Source organism: Myodes glareolus, chromosome 6 (genome assembly GCF_982192425.1).
Source record: "Myodes glareolus chromosome 6, mMyoGla1.1, whole genome shotgun sequence".
NCBI classification, from domain to species: domain Eukaryota; kingdom Metazoa; phylum Chordata; class Mammalia; order Rodentia; family Cricetidae; genus Myodes; species Myodes glareolus.
Window position 1 is genome coordinate 15,602,970 of NC_142031.1, and position 13,656 is coordinate 15,616,625.

The 13,656-nt window shown below is 49.7% G+C and overlaps 1 protein-coding gene across 2 annotated transcripts in view; it reads right to left on the reverse strand.

Annotated features, from left to right (window-relative positions):
- The window catches only part of Capzb (capping actin protein of muscle Z-line subunit beta), a 103,064-nt gene that overhangs the window by 35,392 nt on the left and 54,016 nt on the right, over positions 1–13,656 (reverse strand). For both annotated transcript variants that reach the window (XM_048443388.2, XM_048443387.1), the window contains exon 3: positions 1,111–1,232. In XM_048443388.2, coding sequence (XP_048299345.1) covers positions 1,111–1,232 — 122 coding nt within the window. The remainder of the gene's footprint in view (positions 1–1,110; positions 1,233–13,656) is intronic.

Sequence of the window (13,656 nt, forward strand, 5' to 3'; positions counted from 1 at the left end):
GTTATCTGGGAGCTGGCTGGCAGGACAGAAAAGTCTGCCTACACATCCCTGGCTACCCACTCTGCCTCTCCCTCTCTTGCCCTGTTCTCTTTAGCACCATGTTTGCAATCTTGATCACTTATGCACGTGCACATTATGATCTGTCTGGACCTCACAGGACAGACTCCAGGAACAGAGCTGTGAACAGGACCTGAAGCATAGGTGGCCCTTAAAGAGTGGTGCTCCCGCATGCTCTGCTGGATGAGTGACCACTGCTACTTCTGCTCGCTAGAGCAGAGATGACAAGGGGTGGGCTAAAGTCCCAGTGCTGCTTTGGAGCCCACATGGCTGCTCCCAGACACTCTGCCTGTTTCTCCAACACCAGCCCTCTCCAAAGAGTGCAGTGTGGTCTCTACTAAGCCCAAGCCCAGTGTGTGCAGCCCCAGGGAAATCCCGGAATGTTCCGGGGATTCTCACACTTGGAGTTTTTAAGGGAAATTATCTCAAGTACGCCAGGCATTAAAGACACGCACCTTTAATCCCAGCACTTGGGAAGCAGCAGAGGCACAAGGATCTCTGTGAGTTTGAGACCAGCCTGGTCAATCGAGTGAGATCTAGGCCAGCAAGGGATACATAGTGAAACCCTCTCAAAATAATTAATTGGTTAGTTAGTCGGTTGGTTGGTTGGTTAGTTTACTTATTTAAAACATCTAGTCCAGCATCATTTGCTTCACAAAGTCCTTCTGGAATTGACCACGGCTTCTTCTGGATTCCCCCAAGGCCCCGAGCAGCTCTGAACTGTGTCTGTATGGATCACAGCAGTTTGTCAGCTACTGGATGTATTTTCCTGGGCAGGGACCAATATCAACTTGGCCTCTTTCAGCACGCCACATGGCCGATGGCAAAGGAAGAGAGAGAGGAAGGAAGGACATGCCACCCCATGGGGCAGCTGGCTTTGAAACAGTGTGGCTCTTCCAAGACACTGAGGTCCTCTGTCCAGTGCTTAAGGGGAGGCACCCACGCACGCCTGTTAGTGGACTGGATGGATAGCTGAGAGGAGGAGGAAGAAGGACAAACAGAAAGGGGTGGACGGTCCATGCCGCAGAGGCGAGCACTGCGGTGTGAGCTCACCTATAGGAGTCCCCGTCTCTGTTGTAGTCGCATAAAAGGTAGTCCTTGCCCACCACCTTGTCTCTGGCGATTTTCAGGGGCTGGTCAACAGACGACAGGAGATCTTCACACAGACTGGGGACCTGGAGAAAAGGGGGACAGAGAGAAAGTGCCGTTAAAGCAGCACCTCCAATTCAGGTCCCGCCACCTCCAGGTGAGGTTTTGACATCTGGCTTGTAGTGCCCTGCCACAATTCTGAGTCTGTTCCTCTCCACACGTGCCCAACACCAACTGTAGCTCTCTATAAAGAAATCTGGTCATGAGTTGTCGTGGAGCATGACTTCCAATGTAGTTTTCTTGCCAAACCCGGGTGTGGCTTTAATTACCTGACCACCAGGGTGGTCTATGGGTATGAGGACATGTGTGCTAGGTATTGGTCTCTGATGGACAAAATATCAGCTCAGGCCTTGAGAAGAAGGCAAACACTTCAAATACACAGGAATGCAAAGAACTCAAAGAATAACCGGGCTCTGGAGAACTCCCACAGGCTCCCCCATGCCGGGTGGAGTTTCCAGCACTTTCCAGGCCCCTGGCCAAGCATTACCATGCTGCTCATAGCCAGCTGTCTCTACTACAGAGGTGGATGTCCATATGCTTTCCACAGTAGAGAGCAGCCAGCTGACCTCCACAGCTTCACCTGGGTGAACAGCAGAGGGTGATGGGAAGACAGCTTTGTGGCCCAGGTGGGCTAAAACAAACCAGAGAATACTGCCAATTCCCACCATAGTCTTTGTGGGAGCAAGCTGGGGCTGCCTCCTCCCAACACAAACATCGGTTTCCACCAAAATATTCCAGGAAGAGACGACAGCCCTTGCAGAAACAAATGCCTTTCTGCTTGAGTCACTTCCAGTTTCCATGTCCTGTCTTTCTCATTTCAGGGTCTGGGTTCATAGTTTACCAGGCAAGGGGCTACTAACATATCAATAACTCTCGGAAAAAGGGCTGCCAACCGAGGGGGCTATCAGTAGTTCGGGTCCTGTGTCCCTCCCAAAGGCTCCACCGCTGCATGCTGCTGTCCTTGAGCACACCACTGCTCAGCTTGGAAAGTGCCAGCTGGCACTAGGACATCTCTTGCTCCAGGGGATGGTCCACCTCTTGCATATACATCAGTCCCTGAGAAAAACTACATGCCTCCTACAAAGCATGACATGCTTGTTTTCAGGACTTGGTTGGGAGGTGGGGGATCTGGAGAGATGGCTCAGTGGTTAAGCGCACTGGCTGGTCTTCCAGAAGACCCAGTACCCATATGGCGGTTTACAACTGTCTGTAACTCCAGTTCCAAGGGATCTAATACCCTCACACCAATGTACATAAAATAAAGTTAAATAAATTATATGTGTGTGTGTGTATACATATATACAAAAAAATTTTAAAAATTAAAAGAAAGAAAACAGAACTTGGTCCATGTGTACCTGTGTACCCAACCAACCTGCAAGTGGGGTTATTTTCAAAGTTAGCTTTGGTGATAACACAGAGTCTCTATCACCTCTAGGTGCCCGTTGGGTATTGTATATGATGATGTTGGGTCAGTATATGGCAAAGCATGCTATTCACCTGAATGCTTACACCAGGCCATCAAGTAGGTCACCATTCTCTTGTTTTGCAGATTACAGAGTCCTTAAGCTGCCCAAGGTTCACACCAACAGCCAGCAGTGAATACAGAAATCCAATCGGGACTACGTAACTCCTAAGATCCTCCATTCTGTCTCCAGATAAGCACAAAGGTGCACAGCTCCTCCCAGCCCCCACTGCTGCTCAGTTATAGCCAGAATCCTCTACCTGGGACACCCTGGCTGTGGAAGGAAGTGTGCCACAAGTTTCCATGAGGCAGCTCGGTCTGAGGTAGTAGTTGTGTTTTATGGGCCCAATGAAATGACCCTGGCACCTGCATGCCACCTTGCATGCTGTAGCTTGTCACCAAGGGTACAATCACGTCACTGGGCTACTGCTGGGGACTCCTTGCACAGGAAAAACATGTATGTCAGTTAGTTCTGGCACGTTTTATTCCTCTTCTTCTGAACCTTACATCCCACTAATACTGCTAATACTGTCTGCTACTATTGTCTAGCAATGTCAGCCCTCTTTGCACCTCAATACATTGTGCTGCTTCAGATGGTGGGAGCCGAGGGATGTTTGAGAAGCCAGTCTCCTTTACCAGCCAGGCTGGCAAGATGATGGTAGCTGTCAGGGAAGAGGCTCAATTTCCAGCTGGCTACAGCTGTGTCCATTTGTAGTCCTAATTTCTGAGGGAGGAGAAGGAGTTGAGCCCATGAGATTAATGTCAGCATGCCCAGGCCTGGTGATAGAAACCTATAATCCTAGATATTGGGAGGCTGAGACAGGAGGATTCTAAAGTCAAAGACAGCCTGGGTTACAGAGTGAATTTCAAGCCAACCAGAATAACTTAAGACCTTGTCTCAAGGAAAAATAGACATCTGAGAAAGCAGTTCTGTGGCAGAGTGCTCGCTCGCATACTATGCATGAGGTCCTGAATTTAATTCTCAGGGTTTCAAATAACAAAGAAAACAACCCCACCACTAAACCAAACCCCCAAACTCAGCCTAAAGAGTCACAGCAATGTTAGAAAGTCAGAACCAGAAGATCTTTGGCCACTGCTCTCTAAAAAATATATAAATAAATAAAAACAATATAAAAAAAACTATCAAAAAGAGCAGGCAATTCATGTCAGAGACTAGCTGCTCCTGAAGAGCTAACCCTGGGCTTCTGCAAGCCCACAAGACCCCAGCAATCACTGAAGAACTTATACTTCAGCCGAGCCCCTGCACACAATAGAAAGTCATGGAGATCACGCAGGGCACAGTAGATGCCCCAAGCACAAGTACCCAGGATGGGTCATGGCTGGCTGGCTGGCTCTCCACCTACTCACGTCCCTTAAGAATAAGTTCTCAAGTTGGGCCACATTTTCAAGTTCTATTATATCAGTTCCTCTTCTTCTAGCTTGGAGCTAGATAACACTATGGTTATCACTGGAAACAAGTACAGGCCATACAGTATGGCAGGGGATAGTTGTCCCAGGGTGCACTGGGGTACCACCCACCAGTCCTGCCTCTCATCCTGCCATCCTTCCACCTTCCCAAGACTGACCTACTAGCTATCCCCTCAACACAAGATTTTTAAGAACCCTCCCCATTGAGGGTTGGTACATAAACCGTAAGATGATCAGTTAAATGTGAATTTCACATTTCCAGTGAAGACCATTTTAGTCTGATCCTGTCTCAAATGTTACATGGGACAGTTATTTTTACTTGTCAAAACTAACAGTCTATCACATTCCCCTCAGATGCCCCATTGCTCCTGAAGACCAGTCCTGTCCTTCAACTTCAGAGAGATTCCTGGAGTAACACACTGATGTCAGAAGGCCCGAGTGCTCCTGAGCTGGCTGTCCTAATACCACCAGTAGACTATCCTTCCCTGCCCCCCGTCAATGCTCCTGAACTAATATACTGTGCCCATAGAGGCCAAGAAGGCACCTCAGCCAAGCGCTGTGTCCCATCATCTGCAGAGGGTTCTCAATCTCTGCTCAGGTCCTGTGGGAGGGATGTGGGGTCTTGTACCTGAGATCATGCTGCAGAACAATGGCCGTTCACCTCTGAAACCCAGTCAACTATTCCAAGCTTCTGCCCTCAGTTCTTCCCACCCATCACGAATCGTAAGTTTACGGAGCAACTTAAATGCATGACCTGGTCCAACTAGCCAAGAGTCCACTTTGTGCTATGGGGTGGTGGCTCTGCAGCCTTTAAGGTGAGAGGCAGAGCCAGAAGTAATGGCTTTTGGTTGCTCTCCAAACTGTACATCTGACCTACCTGCCACCACCAGCACCAGCCTTTCCACAGAACCAACATCTAACCGATACCTAACACCCAGGCTGCTGGGAGTTCAACTTAATTTTCAGTGACCTGGAACAGTAACACTGTGCTGCTGGGACAGGGCCTGTAGGGAAGTCTCAGAGCACAGCAGTCTTTATTGTACGAGCGTGTGACCACAGCCAAGGGGCAGAAACCACTGGGGACTCTCACCTGGCTTTGGGTTTAGCGCAAGCACAGCAAAGAAAGTTTTCACGGGGACAGGACAGCGGCACACCTGCAGTCCCAAATACTCAGGGGGCTAAGGCAGAAGGATTACTTGACTCCATGAGTTCGAGACCAGTGTAGGCAACACAGCAAAACCCTGTGCCAGATAATGGTGATAATAAGCCATAAAAGAGATGAGTGTCTGCCGTCATGGGATCAAGTCTGTTGGCGCTGACCTCTTCAGTCTCCAGGGCAGGTCTTCATAGAGACTGTCTGTTTTAAAGAAGAGACACACAGGGCCCGAGAAACAAGCTGCCTAGAGTCACACAAGCCAGTGGCCAGCACCTGAGGAAGGGCACAAGGGACACACAGTTCGGCTGGGATAAGAAATCCGCCACAGTTCTGCTCCTGCCCAAATGGCATGTTTTCCTACTATCTAACCCAACAGCTGATTGCATGAGAGGCGACACAAATCAGAAGCTTCCGGCCACAAGTGAGCCTGTGCGTGCTGTCATATGGTTCTACTTTGCCTCTTCCTCTTCTCCATTAGTTATTAATGTTGAAAAAAATTGTTCAACCAGAAAAAGAAACTTGAGATGAACCCTTAAAAAAAAAAAAAATCACAAAGGCCAGAGTGGTTCAGTTCTCTGAATAATCTAATCCCCGGCGCCCTCGTCTTTCAGAAGTGAACCCTTGGACCTTGGTTTTTTAAAAATGGCCATGCACACACATTCCAGCGTTTGATCTGCCTGCTGGCTGAGAGCCCGCCACCGGAGAGATAAGGATCGAAGGCAGACCCTGTCCACTCGGGTGCACATGCGGATGAGTGATGGTGAAATCATGGCTCGAGAGAGGCCTGGCTGACCCTACTCCAGGAGGGGGGTAGGTGCCAGAGACCCCAGCGGCCAGCAGAGGGCTCACCTGATCCTGTTTCCTTCAAGGCCCCACTGTGACACTTTTAAGAAATGAAACAATGAGAGTTCCTAGTGGCACACATGTCAGCATCTGAAACACAACATACTGGGAAACCAAACAAGTTCAAACTCTGGTCTGCATCATCGGCCTCCTACCCCAGGAACTGGGGATTGGAATGCCCTACAGAGAAATTCCTCCCACACACTGAATATCAGAGTGCCTGCTGCAGGCACAGGACGACCTGCCAAAGATATCACAGGCGACAATACAGACACCTGCAGTTCTCTGGCCAGCATGGCCCAGCCATGGAAACAGACCAGATGCCGATGGGACATCTCAGGACTGCCAGGGCAGAAGAACCTGATGACACTAGGTGAGCCCCAGCCCCACTGGGGTGTCAGGGACGATGAGGAAAAGAGGAGGCGCATCAGCAGGGCCAGCACACAGCTCTGCAGCAGGAGCCCACCACGGCGAGTGTGAGAATGGAGGTGTGCACACGGCTAGAATGGTCTCTGTAAGGCATATAGTAGAACACAGGGCAGAAAAGCAAGCTGTCCCAACCCATTCAAGCTGGGAGGACAGGGAGAAGAGAGGACTGAGGTTTGTGCCCACCGTCAAACAGGGCCTGCTCCCTCAGTGTGGCCCCAGCTCCTCCAGACCCCACCTCTGCTCCTCTTCACCGAACATTTGAATACAGTGACCTGCAGGGTGGGCATTATTAACACTGTTATATGTACAAGTGTGAGAAATCCCTTCCCAACTTTAGAAAAGCTTAATGCGAGTGAGCCAAGCTGGCTCTGAGACAGTTGGCAAGGCAGTCTTGCTCCCTGATGGCACCCAGTGGTGGACTAGTGCTTTGGGGACTGAGGGCCCACAGAAACGGAGATGAGACGCCCAACACCGACACAGCATCAGGACTCTAGACAAGCCATGGACATAACATGAATGAGTGGATGAAGACAGACTGAAAGCAAAGATGTACTCAGGGTGCAGCTTAGTTGTCAGGCACGGGAAGAGGGAGTGTGTGGCCCACACCCTATCTATTCTACTCAGTTCTAGGGCTGTATCTGAAGGGGGCTCCACTGCACAAGCAATCAGGGAGCTCCAGGTCAGTTTCCGACCTGGAACATTTCATGGCCGGAGCCTAGCTGATTTTATCACCTCTGTGGTCACCCAGGACAGGGTTCTCAGAGTTCGTCAAAAGTTCGTAATACTCTATAAAGCAAAATCTATGAGGTATAAACAGCCAAGGTCAGGACCTGCCTTCCACCAAGTACAAATTATGTACCTGGTGGAGCAGAAGGAACCACCATAGTCTCACCAGTTTCTCCCAACTCCATGTTCAAATCAGACCCCTCCTCTTTTCCCTTCTGGGACTGTTTTCTTGCCCAGTCCTTGCCCAACTGATTCCTGAATGCTCACCATCCCCAAGCCTGTTCTTTAAAGGCTCTGAGTGGCTAGTGCCTAATCACTACAAAACAGACAGGGTTTCATGTAGCCCAGACTGGCCTTGAATTTCCTGGGTAGCCAAGGATGACTTTAACTTTTGAGCCTCTTGCTTCTTTGTCTTGAATCCTGGGATTACAGGCATGCAGCGCAGCACCCAATTCATGAAGTGCGGGGTTGACTCGGGACTTGGTGTGCACTGAGCTACATCCTCAGCACACCAGCTTTCAGGAAGTCACTATGTAGACCAGGATGACCTTGAACTCAGAGACCCCTCTGCCTCTGCCTCCCAAGTGCTGGGATTAAAAGCATGTACCACTATGCCTGGCAAATAGTTTTTTTATAAGTGTTTTGTCCGCACATTTGTCTGTGCGTCATTATGTACAGTGCCTGTAGAGGCCAGAAGAGGGCATCAGATCCCCTGACTAGAGTCCTGGGATGGAACCCGGGTCCTCTGAAAGAGCAACTGGTGCTCTTACCCACTGAGCCATCTTTTCAGCCCCACACAGACTCTACAGGGAAGTGTGAAGATGGCAAAAGCCCTGGCTTCTCCAGCTCCGAATTCCTCCAACAACTGCCTCTCCCAGTTGCCCAGCCCACATTCCTGGCCTACTTCAAACATTCAGTCAAGTAGACTGAGCATGTTAAACTCTTACCAAATATGTTTACCTGTCTTCCAAACTAGGCCTGTTTATGGGACAACCTAGGCACTCCCTGCCCAGGATGGGGCCTGCCAGTGCTGGAGAGGAAATGCTGTCTCCTGCCCGGTCCTTGGGGAGGTCCCAGCTCTCTCCAACTCACTTTTCTGTTTTTGTTTTCTCCTTATCAACCAAAACGTAGACTCTAAGTGAAGGGAACCCTATTCTGGCTAGAATTCTCCAGCTACACTTCTCTGGTTTCCAAGAGCAACAGTATTTTGTATGGACATTGTACTAGAGTGGTCAGGCAGACCTCAAACAAGAAAATCCTATGAGGGCCAGGTCAAGGCCAGCATCCCTGTGCAGAGGAGTTGTGCCTTCAGCCAGCAGGGCCTCTTCCTCCTCCTCAGTTTTCTCCCTGAGAGCTGCCGCAGCTACCTATGGCCAAGCAATGAAGGTACAGGAGGGCTGAGCTCTTCTCATTTTCCCAGAGAGGAGAAAAGCCAATAGCCCGGTCCTTGATCTCCTCTCTAAGGGTTCTTCAAGCAACAACACAAACAGCAAAGGTTCTCAGAATACCCCTTGCCAGGTTCCAATTCTACGGCAAGCTTTAATTAAAACAAAACAAAAAACAAGGCTGGAGAGATGGCTCAGAGGTTAAGTACACTGGCTGTTCTTCCAGAGATCTTGAGTTCAATTCCCAGCAACCACATGGTGGCTCACAACCATCTGTAATGAGGTCTGGTGCTCTCTTCTGGCTTGTAAGCATACATGCAGGTAGAACACTGTATATATAATAAGTAAATCTTTAAACAAACAAACAACAAAACAAAGCCTTTCAATAATTCCAGAAACTTAGATTTCTCTGCACAGCAGAATAAAAACCAATGGGAGGCCAATGGGAAAGTTGCCCCAAGAAAAATGAGGACTTTGGAGACCTGCTGAGCAGCAAACATTTAAAACAATGGAATTTGAAACAAACACAGAAGGGCAGTGATGACCCCAGAAGAGCCCTGCACACAGCTAGGGGTCCTTTAATTGGGAGAAGATCTGCAAAGCCTGTAGGGCTCTGGCAAGCCTCTGGAATGGAAAGAACATGGGACCTAAAGGCAGCTGTTAGATATGTTCCCAAGAACAACACATTGCCCTTGCCACCTTCAGGGGCCTCAGCTGATCCCTTCCAGGTAACAGAGGAGCACCTGGCCAAGGAGAAGCCAGGCTGCATTCTCCACTTGTGGGTACCCCCTAAGTCTAAGTAAGGGGGCACTCTCCTGTTGTTTTAAAGAGAAAGAGAGACGGCACACCCTTTACTCCCAGCACTCAAGAGGCAAAGGCAGGTGGATCTCTGTGTGTCTGAGGACAGGCTCCAAAGCCACACAGAGAAACCCTGTCTCAAAAAACCAGGGGGGGGGGAATGGAGCTGGAATTCTGGACTGTCACACATTCCCATATTGGCGAATCAATCCCACACCAGTTATGTTTTAAGGGGTTATTTATTTTGGGGGGTAAAACTTACATACACCATAAACCGTCAGGAAGGGAGCCTAGTTGCTGGAGCAGGAGCCGGGAGCAGGAGCGAGCTGGGAGCAGGAGCCGGGACCAAGCACCGGAACCAAGAGAGCCTGATCCGGATCTGCTTCCCTTTTTAAAAGAGAAATATACCACGCCCCAGTGGGCTGGTATTTTAGCAGCTATTGGCTAACAGCGCGGAAGTCGCTCCCCGCTGCACTGTGGGCTCGTATTTCAGCGACTATTGGTTGAGGCAGCGGAAGTTACTCCCACAACACCTCCCCCTTTTGTTTAAGTAAGAGAGTTCTAAGCCTACTACGAAATTATATACAGTAAGGACAAACCTACACAATAAATACAAATATCCTATTTTAACTAGCTTAAGTCTTGTATAAGAAATAACTTGGCCACGTCATGAAGGGAAAGTAACTACGTTTATATAATCTTATAACTGGCGCCCAACATGGCACCTGATAATTGGCGCCCAACGTGGGGCCCGAACCCACAACCCTGAGATTAAGAGTCTCATGCTCTACCGACTGAGCTAGCCATGCGGGAGCTGGGTGAGGCAAAAAGCAGGCCTGCCTACAACCCCTCACTACATTCCCATACACAGGCAGGTGATACGTAATGGCACAAAAAAAAAAAACTGGCATTACCACTGTGCTCCACACAGAGGGACATCTGGCCATGTGGCCACCAGTGAGGCAGAGGCAGTCACAAATCCAATACAATCTGAGAGAGCTCTCTTTAAACTAGTCACTTAACTTTACCCCCAGGACACGCAGCCTCCCAACAGTGCAGCGTAACTGGATGTCAGGTTAAGAGGACCAGGATGATGGTTTGCACTCCTATTCTTCTCCTGAGTCAAAATCTGGGAGTCCACAAAATGTCAAGTCAGGGGCTGAGCTCCCTCTAGGGCAGTGGCTGTTCCATATAGAGGTGTTGAGAAAGTACTCGCCCAACCAGAAATGCCCAAGTTCTATGAGATCACAGACAATGGCAGTGATACTGGCACATCAAGAACAACTTTCTCTCCACTGATGTGTTAAGTCACTGCCCTTGACCTGACCTGGCTTACCCAGGACTCTCAAGGGCAAGCTTCCATGCTGTGATTAACTGCAGATCAGTCTAAAGGATGAACATGTGCTTATGTCTGCCATGGGCAAGGGACCTATGAGCCCAAACCCAGACCCCAACACCAAGACAATTCCCAGGTTTAACAGACATGCATCTGTACCCATGCAGTCTCTGCCCAGCTTGCTGAGGATCTCCGGACATGATGCATCTCAGGACAGACACACATCTACTCTCATGCAGTCTCTGCTCAGCTTGATGAGGAGCTCTAGCATGAGAAGCCAATCTCGATGGCCCCCAGAAGCCTGCACCACATCTAGAGAGTCTCCAGCATGCTGGCCTCTTCAGTGCAACTGCTACCCATCTTCAGTGTCTCCTTCACCTGTTCCAAGAAGCTTCCCCTGAAGCTACCCATCAAGGTGGACCAAAGCTCGACCCTCTGCGGTACCCAGGGTGCAGTGCTCTGGACTCCATCTGCAATGCTGTCCTCTAGCTGCTGTCATCCTGCAGTCAGAACAGTTGTGCTCACACATACAAGACTCTCACAACATCAATTCATTTATGTCTCCTTGGGGGAAAGGTCACCAGACCCCAAGAGTCCAAGTCATTCCCTCACTCACATCCCCCTCAGCTGCATGTAACCCCTGACCTCAGAAGGGGCATCTGCAAATCCCACCAGGCAGCAGTATAGGCAGGCAATATGGCTCGGGCTGAAGCATGGAGAAGGGCTCAACAGAGACACACAGGAGAACAGAGGGAGATATGACCCATGTGACAATATCCAATCAGACCTACCTGTCATGGTGAAGACTAGGTGAACAAGGCAAGTCCAGGTGCTCATAACCAGATGTGGTTTGTTTGTTTGTGCTTTGTTTTTTGAGATGGGTTTTTCTGTGTAGCTTTGGAATCTGTCCTGCAACTTGCTCTAAAGACCAGGCTGGCCTTGAACTCACTGAGATTTGCCTGTCTCTGACTGAAACTAAAGGAGTGTGCCACCCCCGCAGGTCAGACAGATGTGTTCTTTGTCAGGATTTGTCATTTGTATTAGTTTAATAAAACAGTGATTGGCCAGTAGCCAGGCAGGAAGTATAGTCAGGGCGACCAGAACTAAGAGAATTCTGGGAAGAGGAAAAGTTCAGTCTGCAGTCACCAGCCAGATACAGAGGAAACAAAAGGCAAACGCCTCATTGATAAAAGGTACCAAGCCACGTGGCTAAACATAGACAAGTATTATGGGTTAATTTAAGCTGTAAAAGATAGTTACTAATAAGCCCGAACTAATAGGCCAAACAGATTATAACTAATATAAGCCTCTGTGTGTTTTGTTGGGACTGAATGGCTGTGAGACCAGGCAGGAAAGAAACTTCCATATACGCTGGTCAAAGGTGCATCCTGGAGAGTTTACTCTGGCTGTGGAGAGGTGGGCCCAAAAGCAAGGGTAACTAGAGGTTCTCCAAAGACACACGTGACTGAGGGAGGAGTATAACCAGAAATGTCCTCTGAATTGCTCTAGGTAGGTGTGACTGTACTCACACCCTACAGGCTGGGTGGGGGTGGGGGGATCTGTGAATGACAACGGGGCATGAGAAACAGTTTCCTTGGCCCCCAGCAGCCTGCACCATGTCCAGACAGGCTCCAGCATGCCAGCCTCTCTCCTGGACTCATGCCAGGTCACATGCCCTGCAGCCTTAGGGAAGTACTGGAGGTGACCCTTGTCACCAAGGGCTGAGCATGGCTCCACTACTGTTGGAGGAAGAAGGGACAGCAGAGGGTGTGACTGAGAAGAGCTCGTGTCCTGACCACTTCTGAAGGGGCCACACTTCTCACCAAGCAAGCAGAATCGAGAAGGGAAAGGCAACTGGCTACCTGCTCTGGGGGCTGTGCTTTTCATCCAATCTCCTGTCACAGAATCCCATGAAACAAGTTCACTGTCACCTCCTTGCCCTTCCCTATGCCAGTCTGCACCTTGCAATGCATGAAGCCCTTACCCCATGGGAACTTTGCACAGTCCCCTGAGAACAAGAGGCATTCCAAACCCTTTTCTGCAGCTGAGGAAACCGATCCTAGGGCTGAGACAGGTTCTTTAGACTCCCCAGGATGTCTAGGGTGCACCAGGACCCAGCTAACTCAGACCAACCTACTGCCTGCCAGGGCTGATGTCCTGTGAGTCACACAACTCAGTTCCAGGAGTTATCTGCATGTTCCTCCCTCTTTCATTTCTGACCACGCAGCTTGGAAAGCATGTACAGCTCTCTCACCCCAAATCTGGGGGGTGAGGGGGCTCACTGTTTATACGTTATGTCCACCTACAGTTGACACACGGCCAGGAATTATGTGACACACTCAAGAGACAAACCACTACCTCCTACAGGGTCTCAGGAGCCAGAGGACGGTTCCTTGGGAACTAGGGACATAAAACTACAGCATACAATTACCAGCAAGTGCCCTAAGCCATCCGCAGGTGGGAAGATCAGAGACTGCTGCAGCAAAGCAGGTGAAGGAGCTCACTGTTATGGCATCCCCTGCCATACAGTCCTCCTCACAAAGGGGTGGAGTGTGTGTGACTGACTTGTGTGAGGGATAATCATTTCCAGCCTGGGGCAAATCTTCTGGAAATGCTGTGTTAGCTTCCGGTCAATAGTAATTAAGTATCCCCATACATTTCAGAGAGGGGGTGATGGAGGTGAAGGACAACTTGGTCTCCTCTGTTTGGCTCAGTATCTGTCCTTAGAGGAGCCTGCTGTCAGGTCCCCAGCTCCAGGCCTCCATCTGATACCGTCCCACCATCTGTAACTTCAATTTTGTTCTTAGCTTAAAGGTTTCAATTACATAAAAGGTAATAGGCCCACCAGGACCTGGCAGTCTGGCGGGTGACGAGAGCCGCTCACACT